General features: G+C 36.1%; 1 protein-coding gene across 30 annotated transcripts in view; it reads right to left on the bottom strand.

Moving 5' to 3' along the window:
• The window catches only part of SUPT20H (SPT20 homolog, SAGA complex component), a 30,048-nt gene that overhangs the window by 1,086 nt on the left and 3,923 nt on the right, over positions 1-25,039 (bottom strand). For 2 of the 30 annotated variants that reach the window (XM_015624242.1, XM_019006289.2), the window contains 21 exons: positions 24,857-24,915; positions 24,707-24,773; positions 23,266-23,392; positions 22,541-22,644; positions 21,923-22,039; positions 21,737-21,790; positions 21,392-21,531; positions 19,999-20,155; positions 19,856-19,912; positions 18,208-18,279; positions 17,055-17,212; positions 14,873-14,905; positions 12,831-12,942; positions 10,559-10,667; positions 10,101-10,259; positions 8,032-8,344; positions 6,849-7,003; positions 4,527-4,582; positions 3,133-3,246; positions 946-1,051; positions 292-413 (listed from right to left, as the gene is read on the bottom strand). In XM_015624242.1, the coding sequence (XP_015479728.1) occupies positions 292-413; positions 946-1,051; positions 3,133-3,246; positions 4,527-4,582; positions 6,849-7,003; positions 8,032-8,344; positions 10,101-10,259; positions 10,559-10,667; positions 12,831-12,942; positions 14,873-14,905; positions 17,055-17,212; positions 18,208-18,279; positions 19,856-19,912; positions 19,999-20,155; positions 21,392-21,531; positions 21,737-21,790; positions 21,923-22,039; positions 22,541-22,644; positions 23,266-23,392; positions 24,707-24,773; positions 24,857-24,915 (2,391 nt within the window). Of the gene's footprint in view, positions 1-291; positions 414-945; positions 1,052-3,132; positions 3,247-4,526; positions 4,583-5,035; positions 5,970-6,848; positions 7,004-8,031; positions 8,345-10,100; positions 10,260-10,558; positions 10,668-12,830; positions 12,943-14,872; positions 14,906-17,054; positions 17,213-18,207; positions 18,280-19,855; positions 19,913-19,998; positions 20,156-21,391; positions 21,532-21,736; positions 21,791-21,922; positions 22,040-22,540; positions 22,645-23,265; positions 23,396-24,706; positions 24,774-24,856; positions 24,916-25,039 lie in introns of those variants that run through there. The other 28 variants (XM_015624288.1, XM_015624298.1, XM_015624344.1 and 25 more) reach the window with 26 other exon arrangements.

Here is a 25,039-nt window from a genome sequence, read left to right as displayed (position 1 = left end):
CACAAGCACCCCTTGAATGTTTGCAAATCAGGAAGGTGGAGGGCTTAAACAAATAAAAATAAATTCAGTGCTCCAAGCTGAGAGAACCACAGATTTCAGGTCTTGCATGATGGTTTGCCAAATACATGTTGGTTGTGTTGTTTTGGTTTTTTTTCCCTTCAATCTGCAAGACCATAACTGCATTAGTTAAAAAGAGAGCCCAAAAGGGCAAATTTTTTATTTTGGAGCCAAGAATTGTATTTTTAATTTAATTTTTTTTTAAACACAGTCAGAGTGAAGTTGCTGGATTACTTGTATCTGTTGCTGCTGCAAGGCTTGTTGTTGCTGCTGTTGCAAGGCAGAAGAGAGCTGGAGTCTCTGCTGAGGAAGGCTTTGCCCAGGTCTGTTCACGGCAGAGCCAAGCTGAGACAACACTGAGAAAGGAGAAGGGGAAAGCAGGCAGGTCAAAGAGGTCAGGTTGAGTTGGTCAGGGGAGGAAGACATAGGAATACAATGTAACAGGAAAGGGGGATCAATAGAATTAGTTTCAGAGTCAAATTGAGAACAGTGCAGAATAAAGTATACATGATATACATACTCTGTTAGTTAGAACATAATTAGATAATGAAGTGCTTGTGGAGATACAAAGGTTTCTCACACTGGATGTTAAGCACACAGTTAAAGAAACATTCCTTAATGAAGTCTGGCATTATGTTCCCTTCATTTTCTTTTTAAGTGTAACTTGGTTTTTTTTGTGATTCTATCAATTGATGGCACTTAACTGCCCAACAAAGCAGAGAAGTGCATGCTTTAGGAGTCGAGTATTTCTCAGAGAATTCATGTCCTGATAATAAACAGTAAATCATTCCAATCTAACATAAGACTTCCTTAAGACCAAACTTCATTTCAGTGTGAATTTACCAACATAAACACTTAGCTACAAAAAGAAGCTCAGCAAGCACATACCTGTGGCTTGAGGTTGCATAAAATTCCCTACTCCAGTCAGGTTAATTACAGCAGCTTGTTGGGCAGATAATGCCTGATCTTGATTGGATGGACCCTGGTCAGACCCCTAGCAAAAATGAAAAGCTTGATCCTTATTACCAAACTTCTGTTATCAGTGAATAAGCAAATAAAGCCAGTGTGAGGCAAACTTCTTAAGTGTCATTTAAAACATTTAATGCTCATCCAGTGTGTGTAGATGCAGGCTATGGTGTAGTCACTAACAGATACCGAATACCCCAGAACAGCTTTGTTTTGGCAGAAATGGTATTGTTCCTGTTACCCAGCACAAGTCCCACACTGTAGTTGTCTGTTTTCTGCAGTCTACCAGAGATTGCACTTCATGGTTGTAATCATACAACAATGGCTGTCCCATTCCCAGCCCCAAAGTCTTCAGGGGACCCTGAGATATCCATGTGCAAAGGTCCTAATCAAAGTGTGCAAAGCCTGACGTATTTCCATGTTCATATTGTACCACACTCCTTAATTCATAAAAATACAGACCCCACTTTTAAAATTGTATTTTCAGAACAGAGTAATTTTCACAGTAATCACTTTAATGGAATTAGTAGAGTCTTAGTGTCTCCTGAAGTCAAAGGGTGGTGAATGATGACCTCTTCTATAACTTAAATTATGCATTGATTAATTATAACACGGGGAAGTAAAGCATTATATGCACAATTTGAGAAAACTGCATGGATTATGAGTCAGAAAAAAAGCTGGTGCTGTCCAGGAGTTGTAATGCTTCTTTAGCATTACATTATAATGGCATTAAGATCTAGGAAAACCAGACCAAAAGACTGCACATCACCTCCATGATGACTAAGAATCATAGAACCACCACGTGGGGAAAATCCCCAAGTATGCGAGAGAATGCCTATTTACGTTATATTGGTAGCACAGAAAATGATTGCTGGTTTTGGACCTATGTTTTTTCACTAAGCACTATGAGCACATACATTCCTGTCCTTATGAAAGCCAAGTGTTCATAACAGCTCATTTTAGCCAACGACCCCCTCCTCTATAATGCAACCTATGAGAGAAGTTCCTTTGGGCAATTTAACCAATGCAGAGATGGATTTTCTCCAGAAGAACCTTCTGCCACAAGGACTTTGCCTACATCAGCCTTTTTGTAAATGCCCTTGATGTTAAATATCTAGAAAATAAAACCCAACAGTACAAGGTCCCATGATTTTTTTTTAAGTAATACAACTACTAATTGACATTCAGAGATTTAAATGCTGTGTACAAATTGGAAAGTTTCCTATAAAACCATTAAACTGACCCACCATCCAGAACAAGGCCTATGGCACAGGAGGCTATATACCACAAAAAATTTGAAAGAGGCATCTTATTTATGAACAGTTTACAATATCACAGGTGAAATTATAACAAACTTGAGTATCCAGTAGAGTATTTGGTGAAGGCTTGCATGTCTGGGAAGATGAGCACAAAAGCAGAGCAGCTGGTTTTCTCAAACTGCTGCATCAATGTTGGTTAGGATTTTTAAGTATTAACCTGGTACCTCTACCTTAGGATGTTTAAGGTGCAACTGACCACTCAAAACTCGTCATTTTGAGGATGGATCGGTCTCTATCAAGACTTTGGACTTTGTCAGTGATTAAAGCTTTTAACACTAATTACAGAAAGCAGTACAGCAAATGTCTTATGATTACAGCTTTAAAAACAAATGATATTTCCTTTGGTGCAAGGAAAATTCTGCTGAACTAGAGCAGTGAGGGTTGTAAGCTGACTCACAGCAGTGTCAGTAACAAGTTTTGGTTACTCTAATAACCCTGCATTTTTTCCCTGTTCATCTGATACATCTGTTAGTTGTAAAAAACAGCACTAAGCTGATTTTACACCATTCATACAGTGGGGCTGGCTGCCTTCATGACAGAGTTGGACAATGCTCAGCCACTTGTTTTGTTACAGCCTTTCTATACAGGATATAAATAAATAAGTATAACCCAACTCCAGCCATAGCAACAGAGCCACTGCAGTCTGCTGTTTGAGAAAGTTTAGGAGGAAGACTTTCCTCCCCCTCTGCTTCAGATTTATTGGGTAATGGCTCATTTACTTGTGGAGATGGGGAGAACAGGAGAAGCTGTTTCATCCAAACACCCCAGACTGAGGGCTATTAGCACACACCTCTTCTCCCTGTTGTTGAGGTCTACAGGTTGTAGGCTGCTGAGATTGTTGCTGTGGAGAAAACTGTGACAGCTGCTGCTGGGGTGTGTTAAAAATAAGTGAACCACGTGGAAGCTGTTGAAGATTAAAAACAAAAGGCATAATTCAATCAAACTGCTGAGTTTTCTACTGTTCTAGGATGAGCATGGTATTGATCGTGATATACTTCATAGAGGCTTGATTTTTGTTTTGTAATGGCTTTAAAATTAGTTTACAATTGATGCTGTTTGTGAAAAAGGCTCATGCTTTGAAAAAAAACTTTCATGAACTTATAGAAAGATATTTCCATAGGAAAATACATTTTAATTATTTTAATTAAAATGGCAGATACTGTACTGATATTGGAAAGATGAACGCCAGTCTTCAACAGCATTGTATATAAATTTCCACTTTCAGAATATTCCACTGAATTTTAACAGATAGTGAAATGGCCTTGATTCCTCTCCCTTGCCTCAGCTTTAATTGCATGTATTTCAGCTGAATTGTTCTTGGTTTATATGAGTGGCAGAGCGAGTTTGAAAGGATGTCCTTCAACATGGAATCACTGAAATATTTAATTCTATAGAAGAGCTCTACTCAGGCATAACTGCCTCCTGTGCCTGCCCTTTTCCATGTTTCTGGAGTATACAGGAGTGGGAAGAGGAAGTAGCGAAGCTGGTAGTAATTTTTTGAAGCGTGGTGCAACCTATGTGGAACACTGAAGCTACAATTCTGCACCTGCATCTGCACCTGGCAGCTGACTTCAAGGTCTGGGAACTTCATCCAGTTCCACAAATAATCCCTGTTCTGCTTTTAAATGCAACTCTGACATAATAAACATCTGCACATGTTTGTATTTGTATGCTTAGTGTAAAGAAAGCATTTACGGACCTTCTAAAATCCCTATCTTACATGAACTTCCACTTCCATTATCAAAAATGCTTTAAAACTATTACTGCACCTATCTGTGTGTGCTGAGCTTGGCTCTTAGGCATTCTACATGTAACCTCTACTACACTGTTTTGTACAGTAAAATTGTAACTTTAGTATAAAGAATGATCTGCAATGAAACCTTAGGCAAATCCTGAAAAATTGTATTTTTTTTAAATCTTTTGAATCCAAATGTCAGCATCTTTATATTGTTACTGATAATTATCTCCTTTTTTCTGAGCTAGAAATATAACTTCCACCTGGTATCTCTATGGAAGTAGTCTGTTCTCTTATTCTGAGCCTTTTAAATATGCAATTAAGATTTGTAGTAAATGGTCTGGCCAACTGGCTCCAAAGATCTGTGTGGGGCAGTGCAGTAAGCAGCATTAAGTAGGTCTCTACAGAAAGATAAGAAATTATTATTGTGTTCCAAGTATATCAATTACCTGTAGAAGATTTAAGGGCCGAAGATTTGATGTATTTTTCAAACCAAATGGGCTGCCTGTTAAAGAAAACATCTTTTTATTAGTAGTGTGTCTTTCATCAGTTGTATTTGTGTTTTGCAGTATACCTTTCCGTTGGGACTATTTCTAAACATCTGGAAGTTGGAAAACTGGCAAACGTAAATTGTGTGTGAACTTAATATTATGTGTATAATAACACAAGTATAATACAAGTGTAATAGTGGCAAGTGCAAATTAAGTGTAAACTTAATACAATGCTGCATTTTCCATAATACAGTTTATAGTTATTCAGACTCCAAGTCCACAAGAACTAAGTGGAAAGCAATCTTGTATCACTACGTAACACTGTGACCTGTAACCTGTTCATGCATTTACATAAAAGTGATTGTGGAGAACACCACAGCAGTTAGTTTTCAGTGATCCTTCTTCTGCCTTTATAAAGTTTTACTGTTTGTACAGTAAATCCAAAAAAGTCCAAGGGCTCAATTAAGTAAAACAGTCTTATCAATCTTTAACAGAAAACAGCCCCACCCCAAATCTGAGCAATGCTCCAGTAAGACAGCAGCTATCAACCACAAGCCCTGGAGGTCTGGCACAGACCTAGCTCAGCTCACTACTCGCATCTGTTGTGTGGGTGACAGCACAGCATGTACAAATCTGTGACAACACAGAGGTTGACAGTGCTTGAAAGGACAGAAGTAGACTAAAAGCGATCCTCGTGAATTGAAGAAATGGTCCAAAGCTCAGTAACACTGAATTAAAAAAAGACAAATGACTAAGTACAAAATTTTAACTATCTTTGTGTCTATACAGCAAGAAAGGACACGACAAGTTACAGTAGGTCACAAACATATCCAAATCATCCATATCACAAACTACAGAGCACACAAAAGAAAAGAACCTCTCCACACAGTTTACATTTATAAAATTCACTGTCACAAGATGCTGCAGAGATTCCAAAAATACATGTGGTTTCAAAAACCAATTAGATAAATCCACAGACTAGAAATCTATCACAGGATATTAAGCACAAAGATCCATGTGGATATTCTTCAGCTGAGAAAGTCTCAAAGCTGTAGATTGCCAGAAGAGGTACAGCTGTAGACAAGGGAAATTTCACAGTTTTGCCTCATCTCAAATGCTCTCCTCAGTATCCTCTAATGGCAACTGTCAGAGACAGAATATAGACTGGATGGATTTTTGGCCTAAACCAGTAAAGCCATTCTTATCTTAAGGTAATGCTGTTGCAAAAAATACAGATAAAAAATAAGCAGACCTCACTTGGGGAAATGTTAACAGGAATGTTGTGAAAGAGATGAGATGCATTTATTCTGCTGTGCTCCACAGTGGTAAATCAGCCAAGCTCAAGCTTGTGTCCCGTTTTGGTTATCACATTTTAAGAAGGATGTAAGCAAATTGGACAGTCTAGAAAAGAGTGACAGGATTATGAAAGGTTTGAAAAATACGACCTATCAGAAAGAGAAGACAAATGCGGGACATGACAGCATGTTTGATACTTAGAAGGTAAAGGGAAAGAGTGAACAACTATTTTTCACGTCTGAAAGGTATAGGAGAAAAAAAAAAATTGCAATTCAGGAGATGCACTGTAATTAGAAGGAAACATTTTGCATGGATAATGAACCACTCCAAACAGCTACTGAGGAAGACTGGAATCTTCTTTAGTGAAGGTATTTAAAAACAGTTTAGATAAACATTGCTTCAGTATGGCTTAGACAGGTTTGACTCTTAGTGTAAGGGATGGATATCTTGAAGTCTACTGTTTTCATTCTATAACCATATGTTAAGACTTTTTTTCTTTATATATTCAGAAAAAATAAATGGATAATTTAAATTGTGCTTTTAAGATTTATATTGTTGCATTTGAAGGCAATAGGGGACTACTTAATTGTTGTACAAGGGTAAAGTAGTACCAGGGCCAGAATAAAATGCCCCACACATTTAAAAAGTGAGGCCTGTTTCTAAGTTCAATCATGCCTTTTTTCTGGCAGTCATCATTATCAAAACTGCATTTGAATTTGGAGTTTCTCTCAAACTTCTTACTGAGCACACCAAACAACCCAGTTTTTGACTGTGTATTCCCAGCCTAGCTCACCAAAAAACCAGCTTCAAATAATCTCCAATACAGCCTACACCTTGAATACAAAAACATGTATGTTGTTGATGAGCACCAGCCATTAAATACACAACCTCTTCACACAATGGCCACTTCAGTCCATTTTTCTCACAAAATGTTTTCACACTGTCCCTGTCTGAAGGGTGGCTTTTCCACTCAGTCACACTGACCTGCTTGAGAGGCAGATTGCATTGCAGCGGGCAGCGCACTTGGTACCAGACCTCCTGGGGGTAAAATGCCACTCAGATTTATACCTGCAGGGGCTATGGCACCAGTGTTGCACCCCAACATAGGGTTTGAACCACTCATCAGTGACTGTGCTCCACTGTAGAAGAGGAAAGACAACACATCAAACCCAAGTGGCACGAGTAAATCTGAATAACTAAATTGTTGCCCTCTGTCTCATGGCAAATAAATCAGTTGCTTGCTGTAAATTATGGGACTGTGGCTAAAGCACCAATGCAGCTTAAAAAAAAATCATTTTGCCTAGAGCATAACATCTATTTCATATTATGAGCATATACTAGTTTTTTTCTTCTTTGATATCAACTGATAAAAATAAACCACAAGTGGTCCTTTCATTTTAGAAATACTAAAAGATCAACAATCTTCAAATGGGTTGTATTATTATAAAAGTAACAGGTTTGCATTTTCTTTTTACCCTATAAAAAAGAGTCCAATTTATCAACAGTGACCAGCTGCTGAACACTTTAGCTGGATAATTTGAATGTCTGATACCTGCATTGAAGCACACTGTGTCTTACACTGACCATTGTAATTGCAGAATTTTCCTCAGTCTAAAAAGCAGTTATACCATACAATGTTATGTTCATATTACACCATACAATCTATTCTTGACAGTGCTTATTATTTTCTTTAAATCAGAAAATGAGTTTTAAGAATCAAAGAGTACTTCACCTCAATGCTTTTTTAAATTGATCAAAACAGATCTGTTCTCATTTTTCATTTATACTGATCTGCATATGATATTCTACCTTCTCTGTGATTAATAAAAAAAAGTTTCCAGACTTGCAGAGCAAAACCTCAGAAATCACTTGTTGAGATAAAGCCTTAAGGAATGGGCCTATATGACTCCAAAAAGATGAAAGCAATAAAAGCCTTTCTTAACAGATCTTTTCAATAATGTAATAGTAGGTGACTTCTATTTGAGAAATACAAATAGGTTCTAGTGTCTCTTCAGTTTGTAATTATAAAGTGAGTGATCTCTTTTGTATTGTAGATCCTGAAAAATATTTACTCTAATGGATGGTGGACAGTCCTGGTCCACACCCCCTCCCACCAACCAACCAACCCCTGTGGCAAATTAAGAAACCATCATAATGAAAGACTTACCACACAGAGCCCACTACATTGATGAAGTTAAGTCCTGCAGGGTTTGCCATGACCTGGGTGGAGGTTGTTCCTGTAGTAATGGACGTTACCATGGTGGAAAGAGGAATGGTCATTACAGGCAGTGCCTGGCTCAGAGACATTTGCTGCTGAGCAAACGGGGTTAACAAAGTGGGCTGAGGGGTGAAGCCTGAATCTTGGGGAGTAGGGGTGGCAGAAGGGGTAATAGGAGTACAGCTCTGAGCATCAGGAGGGTGTGGGGTCGATGAAGGGGTGTTGGTTGGAGTAGGAGTAGATGGTTTAGGAGTTCCAGACCCTGCTCATTGAGAAAAATAAAAAGTGCTAGTTTGTTATAAGAGGCCAGTCCTTTTTGTATAATCAGGTTAATGGAATCTTACTTAGCACTGACAATTTCTTCTGGTTTTTAGACTGCAAGTGTTAATTTCTACATGACAAGTGTTGCAGCACACACTCATTGTTAAGGATGCAGTATAATCACAAAGAAAATCCATTCTCCATGCTTCATTCCTTGTGGCATACACCAATTTCTATTTTCCGTTAAGGCTTCCATAATCTATCATACATTAAGTCATAATTTTATTCAGGAATACTTAAAATAATATCTTAGTGACCATTTTCATCTAATTAATACTTGTCCTAAACTGTTAAACAATCAGTATCCATGTACTGCCTGCACAATAGGTTGTGTCAAAAACATATCATAGAAAACAAGAGAGTCAGCAAGATCATGTACAATTTCAGTAATCAATGGGCTGATCTAAATTTCAGCAGATAGTCAAACTGCCATTTTCCAAGTATCAACCAAATAAAAAGCAACTATTAATATATTTAAGAACCAGAGGATAATACTGCATCTCTAAAAGCTACTGTGTAATTCCCTCTGTTTAAATGTAGCACATACAGCTGTATTTGTTGTGGATGCAGAAGGCAAAGTCCATCAATAAAAAAAGAAAACAAAACAAAACCCCCAAAAAGCTTGAGCTGTTTTTTTTTGGTTTTCCTTTTTTTTTTCCCCCTAGCTTTCATGTCCTGTAGAAAGAAAGGAAATAAATATGAATGGTGACCAGAGCCTTAAAGTAACAACTGTGTGCAGCAGATTTACACAATTCATATTACTAACATAAAACCAGACTCACTATTTTGCAAGAAAACTTTTCTAAGTTTTCTTTTTTATCTTGTGCAAAACAAGAAGGCAGAAAAGTTAGACCTTTTGAGCTACCCAGATTTTAAATTATTTAATGCAAAAAGTGTATTATAATATCATGCAGGATACTGGAATGTGCAGTATACAATTATTCATAAAAAAGCTGAGAAGCTGCAGCTATGAATTCCTCTTTGTACAGATCTGTTCACGAAATGGCTCAAGACGCATACATGTTTAAGAAAACGTTTATGATCTACAGCTATGATTACAATGATCCTGTCAGTGTTAACAAAAATACTTTAACTAGGATGTCACTTCTGACTGAAATTTGCATTTTAACACCTGAGAATACGGTGCTATCATCATCAGCATCACCACCACACTTGCAATCAGCAATGATTTGTAAAACAGTGTAGGAGTGTTTTTAAAAAATGATCTTATCGTTTATTGTATCATCACCTCGGGACTGATCAGATTATATACATACATAGATACACAACTGCACCAGTTCCTATAACATTAAAAAACCAGATGCTTAAATTATGTAAAGGCAAATTGATCTAACATACTGTTTTTACACTGGAGGAAAAAATCTACACTTTGGAATTTTATCTCATCACATCATCTACCAGCCTTTCATATATGAGGAGATCATGCTAATTGCACAGAATGTATTAAAACGTATACACAGAGGGTGCATACATATATATACAGAAAACGAACACAGTTACAATAAACATAAAATACATACAGTGAACAAGAGAGACCTGCCTAAAGCTGCACAACTTATACAATTTAGGGTACACTGTACACTTAAGTTTCATCATTCCACAGGTTAAGAAGTTTATCTCAGGAAGCATTTATGCAAAAGCCTAAGATTTAATGGAGAATTTAGGTCGTGACTCACTTTGTGAAGAGCTCGCAGGAGACAAGGCAGCTGGAGAGAGCATGCTAACTTGATTAAGATCCATAGATTGTTTCCGAGAAAGACCAGGAGGCTTAGAAGGAGGAGGTGGAGTTGGGGATTTTAGATGGCCACTTGACTGTTGAGAACTAAAAATATTACCTGAAAAAACATCATTAAAATACATTACTATTCTGTATCATTAAAATGCAATACTATCAAAATACATTATCTATATGTATTCTAAAATACATTACTATTTATGTTAACATGAATATTAGGATACAATTTTGTGAACAATATAATCAGAAATTTAAGAAGAAAACCCCACAAAAACCCATGCTCTTCTCACGCATAAGATGCTGGTATTCTTTTGTTAAATCTTTACTAAAGGGATATCCTGTCATTTTACAACAGGCAGAACATGTTCAAATGAGATGTTTGAGTCAAAAAATAATTACCTGAAGAGCTACTTCCTGAACTTGAAGGTAATTTGATAGGAGGAGGTCGGTGTTTTACACCTTTCCCCAGTACTGAAGACTGAACAGAGCCTGATACACTTTCTGGCTGCTGGGAGGAAAGAGAAATTAACACAACCACAGCAATGATGAGAGCTTTCATACAATTGACAGAAAAGACAGTTCAATTGATTTGTATTAAGGCTTCTCAGAACTGCGACAAAATTCCTTTTAGACATTTCAGATGCTTATGTATTTATTTAAAAAAAAACAACATATGATGAATTCTCTTTAGATAAAGCCTTTTACCAGCAAGAAGCAGCACCAAAGTGCTACCACAAATTTAAACTGAACATAGAAATAAGTAAAATAAAGAGTTTCACTTTTCTCCATAATTCTGGATTTTTTGTAGTAATTTTTTCAAATAGAAAAGTGACAAACACACTTGAAATAATAAAACTTTCAAGTTTTACTTGAAAAATTACATAATCCCATTCATTTATTCTGTATATACCTGCCATTTTTAACCAAGACAGACTTAAAAAAACAGAATCAGAATTCTTCATCCTGGGAGCAGGATTTCAAATAAATTCAGGAAAATCCTGAATGAAATCGAGACACATTTCCCCACTGGCTTCAGTGGGACCAGAAGTTCATATTCTTAGAGGGAAGATACAGGCTTTTTGTTTATTCTTATATCCTAATTATCAGGTTTTCTGAACATATATCTACTTCACCTCCTTGAGTCTGTAGTTGTCAACACAACACACCCTAAATCCACAATTCCAATAGCTGACACTGTCAAAAGACTCAACAGTGAAACACATTCACAGTTACAGTCTATGTGTTTTTACCTTATAGCAGATATGTAAGATAATGTAAGTATAGTTTAAACAAACAAATGTACAGTTTGCAAACTGCTTAAAGTAGGAAATTAGGCTGGCAATATATGAATGGAATATTTCAATACTGGAGCCTCAATTAAATGTACATGAGCTAAGAAATCAGAGCATTGTGCAGAATCACCCTTTTCGGTGAATTAACTTCCACCGATTCTCAGTAATAAGAGACAGTCCCTCTACATGTTTCTAATTGCTTGCTTATAAAAAAGAATCTTATGAGGAAAATTCTGAGGACTGCCTTTCTGTTCTATTAAAATCTGCTTTCTTGATTTTTAAAATAAAGACCAATGCTCCACTCCAACAGTGACTAGATCATTGAATACAGTAACCTGAGTAACTGTGGCCCAGCTTTTGGTGGGGGCTTGGACAGGCAGACAAGTTGACTTTGGCAAGTCAATGGCCACCCCATTTATTATGTGATTTTAATGTATATATACACACATGCATGTACATGTTTGTATGTGTGCACACATACACAGAAACATTCATAATCCTTTCTGCAACTGCTGGCCTTGGAATGCTGCTGATCTGCCTGACACCAGGAACTATATCCTTCAGAAAAACATTGCTGGAGTTTTTAAGTAGGTATTCAGGGGAAAGATATCACAAAGGAAACATCCCAGGGGATACAAATCTCATTTACTAGCTGGAGCATAACATACAGCTCACAACTGACGTACTGACTCTGACCTAACAAAGCCAGAAGCAGCAAGTAAAACACAAGGCAGTGCCAACAGGCAGGAAATTTGGGAATGCAAGAATTTATACTGGAAATGCAGAAATGTGTGTGCATGTAAACATACACAATTTAAGGTTGTTAGGGTTTGTGTTTTGGAAGATTTTTTGGTAGTTTTTTTTGTACGTTTGAGGGGTCTTTTGCCTTTGGCTTTTTGTTTCTTTTGTTTGTATTGGTTTTTTGTTTGGGTTTATTTTAAGTTTTCCTCTTCAAATTGAAGAGAAATAATTTGAGTTTCTAAAGGTAAAAGAAGTTCAGCTACTCCAACTGCTTCTGTGTTTACTGACCTGCAAAACAAGACACACAGCTGAATTTTACTATACTGTTCTATGAAAGGTTCACCTGCACAGGGGAAAATGCTAGAACAAAACTTTGGAGCTAAGTACATAATACACAGCCAACCCCCACCCCTCAAAACTGTTAAAAGACGACATTGGAACATTGAAAACATAAATGCTTCCCACTAACTTTTCCAATGTATCATTCGCATTGAATGATCATGACCATAATGCATTTAAATACTCATACAGGATGACATTTTTAGGTTACTTTACTGTTAAATGTGGATAGCAGAAAAAATTCTAATAATTTAATAATTAAGCACAAACAAAAGAAATGTGCAACTTGATAAACTCACTTCCATTTCCTTCCCTGGAGAAAGATGACTGACTGATCCACTTGAATTATGAAACATTTTCACAGTACATTTAGCTTCATTTTGTACTAACTCCTGGTACTGGTTCACCACCCTGAAACAAACAATAAGGACATAAAAAGGTTAACAACTTTGAACTTCCAAAGTAGATACTTATAGATAAACACATAACTGTATAGTTATATATTTTAAATATTATGTAAGCATATCTCTATATAAAATAGAGATGCACATACATAAAACATATTTATGCCTCTTTGTGTCTTTCTATGTTATATTCCTGGGCTCTTAGATTTATTCCATTTTAACTTTCAATCTCTTTTTTTTCTAATGCAAAATACAGTGTGAGAAACACTCTATTGGAGGAATATGGAAAACAATAGAACAGTTCCATTCCCAAAAGCAACTGCAGATCTTTGGGATGTCAGTCAATGGGTATCCCATTTCCCCTTTTTCACAGAGGTCCAGAATCTTTTATAAAAAAAAGTGTCTTTTCTGGTTATGCTGCCTGTGAAACAGTCAACCCTCCATCAGCTTGAGGTCTATGTCAGAGGAGGAGTCTAAATGCAAGGGCTGAACAATCACTCCTCTGTGAGCATTATGACAGACATTTGATAAAGCATCAGGCAAACCAGTTTACAATACTGTTCTATCAAACTGAGTCAAATATTTATTACATCTCTACTAATCGAAGACAACCAAGTTGAGGGAATACTGTTTCACAAACATGAGAGGAATATACAGAATAACCTTGAAATATAAAGTTGAAGTGCTGTGGTCACTTACACTCTGGCAGACTGGACCTCAGTGAAAACATGCTAGAATATTTCCATTACCTCACACCAAAATGCGATAAAATACTCTTTATTTTAATACAGCCCTGCTTCTGTCATATTCTGTTACCTGACTAATACAGACACAAGAAAGGACTGTGACACACATGGCAGAGGAAAGGGGGAAGTGCACTTATTTTAGCAATTAGATTTCAGACTGACTTAAAAATCGCTGGAATCAGGGTAGTAAAACGCCATCTACTCTAAAAGGTGGTCCTCCACTCCTCTACTGTTTCTTCTTGTTGTTGTCCCCGAAACCCTGTTCCTTATTCTGATGAAAGGATTTATGACCACTGCAACCCAGTGACAAACATCAACAGGCAATCAATCCCAGTTAAAACTAAGCTCTTGTAATATTGTTGTTTTACTTTTCAGCCAGCCAATCTCCCCAGTTCAGCTTACAGAACAAGCAGCAAAAGTATCAGCACAAAGGAGGCAGGAGAGAATATAAGTAAAAAGTTTCTTGATCAAAATTACCTATTTAAAAAAAATAACATTATTATTATTTTTATTATATTATTAACACTTTTGATCAAATCAAAGACTCATTTCCCTGCCAGGCACATAAGGGTGTGTGGGGATAAGAGCTATGGCATGTACATCAGCCAGAGGCACAAAAACACATCTGGCTCTGACAGAGGTTGCTTTTTAAAGGTTCTGTGCTTATATGCACAGGCAATCTAACATGACGTATGCTGACAAACACTTAAAACCCACTTATTTTGCTGCCTCAGTTTTTCCTGAATTACTACTCCTACTCAATCTACAACTAAAATATACTGAAAAACTGTTTTATTACTTGCTTCCCTGGGAAAGCTGAATCAAGACATGCACAAAACACAAAACTAAGATGTATAAATCTTAAACCCTAGATTACACTTCAAATGACAAGTTCAAATGAATAATTTCCATGACTGCTAACTTACCATACCAAATGTCAGGATGAAATTATTGCTAAGTGCTCTCAGAGTTCAGGTGTACTCATGTATTTGATGTCCTCTATTTTTCCTTGCTTGTTAAATACAGAAACTACACACTACTCCTTGTAATGATGACTAATCCATCTTAATTTTCCTCCTTTGTTCTGCATCAGCTTCCGTAACCATAACACTGGCAGTCATAGCTGCCAAAAAGGAACAAAATTTATTATATGTCATCAAGCCAAATAGCTGTAAAACTGTATTAATTTACCTTTCAGCATCAGTCTTCGAACCAATAAGGAACCTAAAATGTAAAGTACATTTTCAGTCATGAATTGGACTAAAAGAACGTATTTTTATAATCACAAGGCTTCAAACAAATGGCAGTGCTGTGTGTTTTTTTCACACCTGCTCAAAATACAAATGATAAAGTATCCATTCAATGGACTGAGTATCATTCAGCATTTGAAATACACACTTGACTTCCTAACTATATAGACAATATACACACATGATCTAATATGGTCTCCTTTAACACTAAATTACCTACAAAGCAAAAGGCAGAATATAGAAGCTTTGGATTTTATATTTAAAAAAATGAAGTGAATAACTGATATAGAATTATTCACATAAAAAGTACTAAGGAAAAGATGTATAAATCAACATCATACCAGTACACTCAGACTGAAATACAAGTGTGCTGAGGGGAGGTCAAAAACAGCCCAATGCATAATATTGTAACAAACACTGAGTTTCCACTGTTTGATTTCATTTATTCCAGTTCCCCATGATTTTCCAGACCTCCTAAGTAAGTATCTCTCTTTTGCTTAACACTTATGACTTGCAAACTTACTACTATGTTTTTTAAAATTTACAGAGGTTGCTCTTTCTCCAGCGCCAAAAAAAAAATAAAATAATTTTACTGAACAACAAAAATGTTTACTTCACCTTTCATTTCATATGACAGTTTGCCAAGGATGAGTTATCCAAGCTTTGATGAACTTTAATTGTTAGTGTCTTAGCAATGATTTCCAAAACCTTCCATGCATCTCATTAATTCAATTCATTTAAGTTCATTTAATTCCCAGCTTATTACACAACTCTAAGCCGGTACTATTCCAGGAAGACCAGTACTAAGTATGTGTGCTGGTTTTGGCTGGGGTAGAGTTAATTTTCTCCACGGTAGCTGACACAGGGGTGTTTTGGATTTGTCCTAAAAACAGTGTTGGTAATACACGGGTGTTTAGCTATTTCTAAGTAGTACCAACAAAGGTTTCTCATAAGCAAAAGGGCTGGGGGTGTACAAGAAGCGGAAAAGTGACACTGCAACTGACAGCTGACCCAAGTGACCAAAGGAAGGGATATTCCATACCATCCAGCACCACGCTCAGCATATAAAGACAAAGTAACAAGGAAGAGAGGACTGGGGGAAGCATTTAGAGAGAAAGCACTTGTCTTTCCCAGTAATCACCAGGTGTGACGGGGCCCTGCCCTCCTGGAGACAGGCAAAAACACCTGCTTACTCATGGGAAGTGGTGAATGAATTCCTTGTTTCACTTTGCTTGCATGTGTGGGTTTTCCTTGACCTATTAAACTGTCCTTATCCCAAACCCACATGGTTCCTCACTTTTACCCTTGCTATTTTTTCCCCCATCCCTCCAGGGAGGCCGGAGAAGGAGGGAGTGAGTGCTTGCCAGCTGGGTTAAACAACAGTATGGAAAGAAACAGTAAATAGCTCAAGTGTAGGGATAAAATATTCTTAACACACAAGATGTTTTAAGACTTTCATAAAGAATAAGAGAATGATTACATACTAGAAGATAAAAATAACTTTAGTTAGAACTAAAAGGTTTGCTCAGTCTCACTGCTCCTTGCCTTACTGAAATTTATAGGCTCTACTCTGCTGCTTGGGTTCTTCTACACAAATAATCTGCTATATATAACAAAAAAAGCTGTGAACAGAGAATCTTTGTAGAACCACAGCCAAAACCAGCATATTCCAAACAATTCAAACTTATGAAGCTTCTTAGAGGCTCATGTTTTTCTTCATTTATTTAGTTCAACTGGATCTAAGAGTAAACAGAATATAGTCAACGTCTTACGCTTTCATAGCTTCAGGCAAATTTTGAGAACAATCAAAATTCCGAGTATCATCAAAAAAGAGTGCAACAACATCTCGTAGTGTCTCCACAATTTTCATGATTGGATTTGCTGGTGGTCTTATTTTCCCCTTAATGTATCTTTAATGTAAAAGAATGTACTAATTTAATGTAATAGCACATTTGAAATATGATGGTTGCTTGTACACAATTTGGTTCGGTGTTTTTTCGGTTAAAACATCTTAAATCAGACTTCTAGCTCTGGAGTATTTTTGTGACTGAAAATGATAAGTAATGTTTGTTTTCCTCCACCTATTGATCACAGCATAATTTAAAAAGGAACATGTAACTTACTGTGATGGAGTTAAAAGGTTGTCATTTTCCTCATCACCTTTGAGTGTCTGAATTTTACCGTAGTACAAGGGATTGCCAAGAGATTGAAAAATGGTCAGTTTTGTTTTTTGAAGCTGATTACCAACTTCACATTCAAACACATAATCATCCTTCATTTCCTAAAAAGACAGAATGACCTAGTAAGTCTTGAAAAAGTCTTAGGCAAAACAGCAAGTAAAGCAGACCAGCTCTATATACGTTACCAAGTAAGAAACATTCTGTAAGTAACTCTAAAAGTAATCATTCTATAGGAAGGGGTGCATTATCTACAGTGAAAGTGATTCCAGAAGTTACATTAACAGGATAAGAGGAAAAATATTTATCATCCCTTAAAAATACAAAGATATTGCAAACCCCAAACAATCATGTTAGACATGGAAATGTAGACTGGGTAAACACATATAGAAACAGTTTTATATGAATTATAACAATGCAAAAAACATTGAGAGCAAAATGTTGGGGGTGAATATGAAGTTCTATGGGAAAGTATTACTTTTTTCTAACAGGCAACTACAAAGATATCATTATATATGCTGTTAATAAAGATGTATCTTGCCTCTTAAATAATAAAAAATTAATCAATTATGTGATTTAATCATATAACTAATCAAGGAATTAATTATTATTACGGTAAATTAATAAATGATTATATTAAATCACTACTTCTGATCAAATCACATAGCTTGTGCCAAAAATCTTAAGGTTCAATTTAAACATTGCAGAAAGTTTTTTTGTAAGAGGCATTTAATATTAATCTAATTCAAAATTTAACATTTTGATTTCAATAAAGCTCTTTTTTCATCAGCCTTTGAGTGTCTGAGTAAAGAAAGCAATTTGTTGTGCAGAGTTCTGCTCCATGTAAATTATGATCCTTTCTTTAGTACAAGCTGCTTGTTGTATTTCTGGAAAATCTGAGGAAATCAGACTGATCACATGCTTGCTTTACTGTATGAAATTACAAGTATCTCTGGTCCTCTTCCTATGTCTCTGTAACACATGGAAGATTAATTAAATTGGAGGAGGGAAGATTACTCCACATTACATTGATTTTGTTGAAATAAGAGGCAGGTTAACTAGAGACAGTGAAGTTTGGCCAAAGGTCTGTATTACTCACGTGAGCTGGCCAGACAGTTGGTTGTGAGTCATCAGACTTGATAGACTTTTCCACTTTGGCATATTTTTCCACCTTAAAGAAAATAGAGAGATCAGAAAAGAAATAATCCCCTATGTTTCTTCAGAGAAACTTAACTGAGGAACCTTCAGAACTTTACATTTATAGTGTTATACCTTATTTGCTATGTTCAGCTTAACAGAATGAAACATGGTTTTAGACTACAGATTGAAATCATTGCCTGCAATATGGAATGGTTAAGTAATTTCACAGTAACAATAATTCCTAAAGCCTTTGATTAAGTCAGGTACAACACAGTTGAAGTGAAAAGAGAGGCTTGTTTTGTAGAAAGTTACACTGTCATTTCTTGCATAATTTGCATTCTTGCCAGCCCTACAATGTCCAAAGCTACAGTCTTGTCTAGTCTACAGTCTTTTAAAAAATCTCCTTATCCTAGAGAAAACCTTTGGGTCCTGGTTGGTGGCAAGTCAAATATGAGTCAGCATTGTCCTGGCAGCCAAGAAGTCCAGGAGTGTCTGGGGGGCAGAGGGCACAGAACGGCCAGACGGGCAAGGGAGGGGATTGTCCTGCTCTGCTCTGAGCTGGGGCAGCCACACCTCAAGTGCTGGGGGCAGGATTGGGTGCCACAATAGAAGAATATAAAGCCACTAGAGAGTGCTCAAAGGAGAGCCACGAGGATGGCCTTGAGGATGGGCCTTGAGGGGAAGTCATATGAGGAATGGCTGAGGTCACTCGGTCTGTTCAGTCTGGAGGAGACTGAGGGGAGATCTCACTGCAGTTACAACTTCCTCAGGAGGGGAAGGAGAGGGGCAGGCACTGATCTCTTCTCTGTGGTGACCTGTGACAGGGCCTTAGTGGCCTGAAGTTGTGACATTGGAAGCTTAGGTTTGGTATCAGGAAAAAGTTCTTCATCCAGAGGGTGGTTGGGAGTGTTCCAGCTCCCCAGGGAACTGGTCACAGCACCAAGCCTGACAGAGTGCAAGAAGCATTTGGATAAGACACACGGTATGATTTTGGAGGTTGACCTGTCCTGCAGGACTAGGAGTTGGACCTGATGATCCTTGTAGGTCCCTTGCAACTCAGGATATTCTATGAGTCCCTTCTGTACATTAATAGTATGTATTTTGGCAGTTCCAGAAACTAAGAATATGAACGTCCCTAAGAGAAAAATGCACACAGAGTGAACAAAAGAACTCTCAACTAGAATTTTCTGTATAAAATGTAAAACTTTTCAAAATATTAATGTCCCATAGTATAACATATAAAAAGACAGGAATTTCTACCATGATGAAAAGTGACTAGTTTTCAGACAATCTACAAACCTCATTTGCTTTTCTGGTTTTCATACTATCAGACAACTTCAAATAGACATGTGCAGTTGAGCCCACAGAAAAACAATACTAACCATTGGTTTGCACTGATTACTTCATCCAAACTATTCTGTTACAACTGCAATATATTACAGTGGTAATATATACAAATATCTTATGGTACAGAAAAGTAATTGTAAATATTAAAGACACTCCCATTTTTTAAGGTCATTCTTTGATACTGGTTACTTCTTAGACACTTCTTCATATAATACAATTTCTAATAATTGCTCATTATATGTAACAATTGGTGGTCTTACATCTACTTCAGAAGGAGCAGTCAAGTAGCAAGGGTTCTGCTTCCACATATCTACGCACTGGAAGATGAAAAAGCAGGATTAATATATTAAATCCTTTAATTCAATAGTTAGAAGTTTATTACATTACTTTTCAGAATAATTACATTTCCAGCTTTTGAAATTTTGAGGTCATACTGCTGGGCTGCTTTCCTCTCCTTCCTCTTCTGTAAGTAGTCAAGTAGTCTGAGCTGAGGTGGAGTTGAGTAGTGAGCTACCTCTTGCTGTCTGTTCAGAGAGGACCTTGAGTACCTTTTGAAGCACCTATGGCAAAATGATACCTAAGCTTGTAAAACCATCAACATCAAATTTTCTACTGCCCTTGTACAAAAACAAAAATATGCAGGGAACTGCTACTTATATGAAGACTAACAGGTTTTTAAATACTAATTTAAAATTGCTTTTCTGGATTACACTGTATAACTCTAAATCATGATCTCATATTTATAAAATACACCAGTGTTCTGTTCATGTGTTTCAGCACTGAGAATGGGGATACTATGTAAATGCCTAATTTAAGTACATCATCAAAATGAGTAATTAAGAAGTTGCCAATATTTATGTATTATCATCATTTCAGTTCCTTCAAAGGATCTTTACATAAGACAGTAACTACCCTCTAGTCTTTGTTTCATGGCAAACTCATAGGTTCAGTAATGCTGTTCTGGACATTCATTTAATCCCTTTTCCTATTTTTCTAGTGGAATATTTGCTGACCACCAAGCTTTAATTTCAATGACAGCTTGATCAAATTCATTATTTATATTTTTTTAGAAACAACTGCTGGTTTGGCACTAGCATAGTATTTCCATGCATATTTAGTTTTTACTATTTCAGTAATTGTGACAGACCATTAATACATTTCCTTTTTACAGGGTGAATGCAATTCATGTGGTAGAACAAACATGCTGAACAAATGTTTCAAGCTTCTGTGGAAATAAAAAAGGGCCCAACCATGCATAAAAGTGAAATAATTTCAACATTTTGTACATAGTGCATACCACATTATTTCAAATTTTTCCAAGATTCTTATACACTTACACTTCTGTTTAGCCTGAATGTAAAACATACAAGTAAGTCTTTTCATTTGCTCATTCAGGATTAAACTTATCCCTGACTTAAGCCTTTAACAAATTGGAGACCAATATGCAACGTATTGTTTATATATTTTGCATTACTGAGCTGCCATCTGACTCTGATTACACAAAACCTATGCAAAATAATCCCCAAATCCAAACTGCAATATAACTGATTATGTTAAGAAAATATAAATACATTTTCCTTTGACATACAAAAATAAGCATACTACAGTATCTACTAGTAACTGAAATATAATGCAATATTGAGCACTTAAAAACACAATACAATTTCTTGACTGTTTCTCACACTTTCTCCTATTTAAGTAGGTATTACATACCTACTAAGGAGCTAAATTTTCACATAAAGTATTAATTATATTTTTCTTCATGCTTCATACTGAAGCTTCATACTGAAAACTACCGTTTCATGGGGCGAGTGTTCATCTTCTGCTTGTTGTACAGGAGTCTGTTTGTAGTGCAGGTCACTGCTATTGAAGGATCAAGACACAAAGGCTCTGCTGTAGCCAAAATAAGTTGGCTCTCAAGTAGGAGTTTGTCCTCCTGTAATATACACAGCTATTAATAAATATAAAAATATGAAAACTTTTACAGTAGTCAAGTTCCTATATACCCATGCATGTAGACATTATCTGAGAAAAAAAAAAGAAAAATAAATTACTAAACAAATAAAAATTGTTAATAAATTTTCATTTTGTTGTGTATTTATGACATTACTTTAAAATTTTTAAATAACCTCTAACCCTACCTGTGTCCATTTGTGGTTGTCACTTGTTATAGAATGCACATCACAAATTAAAGTCTGAGGAAAAACACATAATGGCAATTAGCTTTCAACTGAATAACAGTATTTCTTAATAAATATTCAGTAACAGTGCATATAGAGTTTAGGAACTACTGTAACACTGAGAAATTACTTAAGGCTCCTCTTTACCTGCATTGTAGGTCGCAAAAGAATGTGCTTGCTTTGGTACGTTGGAGATTTCATGTTACCAGACTGCCTATAGTCGCGTATTTCTGCTATGACACACCCACAATGGAAAATATTAACCTGGTTGAAAGAAAAACACCAGCTTTTGAATAAACAAAATCTTCCCCTGCCTCTACAAAAGAGCTTGTTATATAACATATAAAATTCAGTGAAACTAGGAATAAAAGTCACGACGAAGTTTTTCAGGCCGGCAGTCTTTCCCATGTACGTAGACATGTTTGTCCTAAACATACCTAAAATACAAGCTTCGAATGCAGTGTCCTCATATGCCAGCAATGCAGTTGTAAGAAATTCCCATGCCAAACATTCCATAATGACAAAGAACAAATGAAATTTTGCTAGAGCAGAGTTGAAGACGTTTCACAGCCTTAAGCACAGCAATCTCTCTTATCTCCTTCTCCTCAGTAGTATTTTTTTTTTCCTACATATCAATAAAATAATTTTTTGGGGCATTAAATACAAGTGGCTTGTGCTTACAACCATTTATGTGAAGCATTCAAAAAAATCAAGGTCTATCTGGGTACAATACATAAGTTATTTTTAAAAACAAAAATTTCAAACCTGAGATTTTTCCAAAAGATCAACCAAAATAGGTGGTAGTTCCTCTGCATCCAAATATTCAAGCAGCTCTCCTTCCTCATAAGGCAGACGAATGGTCTCAGAATCTGAATTAATTTAAATAAAACACATTACCTTTGTGTTTCAAGTTTAAACATTAAGAAATGTAAAACAAACTTGCCACAGGAAAAAGCAGATTTGGCAGAAACCTATCCACACATACCATTTCTTTTCCATACTGTTAATTTTTACATCCATTTCTGTTCTCAGAGTTTTAGTAAGTTTAGAGTTTTTGCTCTTACTGTGCTAGCTTTTGTTCCCAGGTGATATAATGCATGCTCTTATTGCACATGACAGTACAAATGGCATGAAAATGCACCAAACTGGAACACAAATGCCTCTAGACAGATCTAGACACTGGAAGCAGTGAAAGAAACAATCTGACAGAAGGAATGTGAAGTGAGAGAAACTCGGATATGCAACTCCAGAAACTAAGGGGAAATAAGAGACTGGAAGGCCATCAAAAAGACTCCTATCCACAGATTTCATCTGCAGATAAACAGCTCAGAGCTTTAAGTAAATTTTTAGTTCAAGTTCAGTTGGCTGTTCTCCCACCCCCCCACCAGAATTATATTGGAAGTGAAACAGTTAAATGTAAACAACAACACATTCTGAAAATTTATATAGTATTCTGAGTATTTTTTAAAAATTCAAGGGAAAAGTATTACCTGAACCATTTTTTCCCCTGAGCATCAGTGAATAACCCTCGTTTCCTGGATAGAGGTTTACCACCAGACATGACAAAGTCTCCTGCATAACCAGCTTCTCAAGTAAGTTCACATTTCGCCTCAGCTTCTGCTTTAAAAGTAAACATTGCTCATGAACATAATACTATGAAATAACTAGGAGAAATAATAACAATTGCTAGAATATGATTTAGATTAATGACAAATTATATATCTAAACATGCCCAGTTAAATGTAACTGTACTGTATTCAGCAGAGTAAACATATTATATATTATCACAAGTATTACATTATGTATTATTCTTACAGATACAGATTTTTGTAAAAAATCCCACTCGAAGTCAACAGACAACAGAGTTATAAAAATAACCTTATGCTAAAATGTTGTAAATCTATAGTGCACTATTATTTGTATAATTTCTACAAACATCATCAATACACTACAACTTGTTTGATAACAACAACAAAATATTTAGTACTTTCAGATATTCCTAACAGAAGAAGGCATTTCTCTCCAGGATTAAAATAATGAATTGGAGCATTTGGAAGCTTTATTAATTGCATTTTCTTGTCTTTATTTGCTGAAATCTGATCCAGCAGCTGCAGACACTATGCCCTTATTTAAATGTAAAACTATCTTTTTGATGTATAACAGATTTTTATAATTACTTTGAGTGTTTCAGAGACCACATAAACATCCTACATATTCAAGCATTTGAAAACCCCTTAGAACTTAAGACAGTGAATTCTAAGCCTCAGATAATTTTACAGCCCCTGGTTGGAGGCCATATTTCATCTCTGAATACCAGCTCTGGGTACAACCATTAATTGGGAGTTAACCCAAGTGCTCATTTGTCTCCTCATTCATTTTACTTCCTTGAAAGCAGAAATACAGAAGATTCTGCACCTTTTTCTTCTTGTTCAACATTCAGAGTTTAGGAAAATAATTTGTGCCTTTTATACCTCATATTTAGAACTGATATGCCTGTTCGAGCCTCTTTGCTAGTACTATGACAATTTTTCACAGAACTTCTTAGTTTATCCACAACTGGAGAAATAAATCTGAATTTACAACAAAATTACAGGGTCTGAAAAATGATCCATGTTTTTCCCACGGCAGCCATGCTAAGCAATTGATTGTGAAACAGTGATAATGACAGCAATGCACAAGGCATTGACACTGGCCCTGAACTTGAACACAAATGCCCTTCAGTGACACACAATTAAAACAGAATGAACAGCTCACTCAAGCCAGTCTAAGCCTTATTATTCATGCTATATAGTCTTATCTTTAGGTAACTACTACAATAATAGGGGTTTATACTGCATTTAACAAAGAAATTAAGTGGAATTAAAAACAAAGCATTTTCTCAATCTGCCTGTTTAGACAGAAATTAAAAGCTTCTCAGCAATTTCCACTTACCTTGATCTCAGGCTCTTTTTCACATTCTTCAATATATAAATCATAAAGTTTTTGAAATACAGATTTTCTGAAATTAAAAAGACTCAACATGTAACTAAAATTAAATCAAAGAAATGATATTAAAAACCTAAATACTGAAACTCTCAATACCTTCCACTGGATAAATATTTTCTTTTGGGAGGTCTCTGACGGGCACTTTCAATGATATACTAAAAGAGAAAAGTAAACAAAAACCCAGCATATATTACAAAGAAATTTAATTCTAGTTACCATGCAACTAGAGATCATTACTAGACAGTGTTCCATGTATACAGAAAGTAATTAACAGTTATG

The sequence above is a fragment of the Parus major genome, chromosome 1 (assembly GCF_001522545.3).
Source record: "Parus major isolate Abel chromosome 1, Parus_major1.1, whole genome shotgun sequence".
Taxonomy (NCBI): domain Eukaryota; kingdom Metazoa; phylum Chordata; class Aves; order Passeriformes; family Paridae; genus Parus; species Parus major.
Note: the sequence above shows the minus strand (reverse complement) of the source record. Positions and strands in the feature narration are given on the sequence as shown.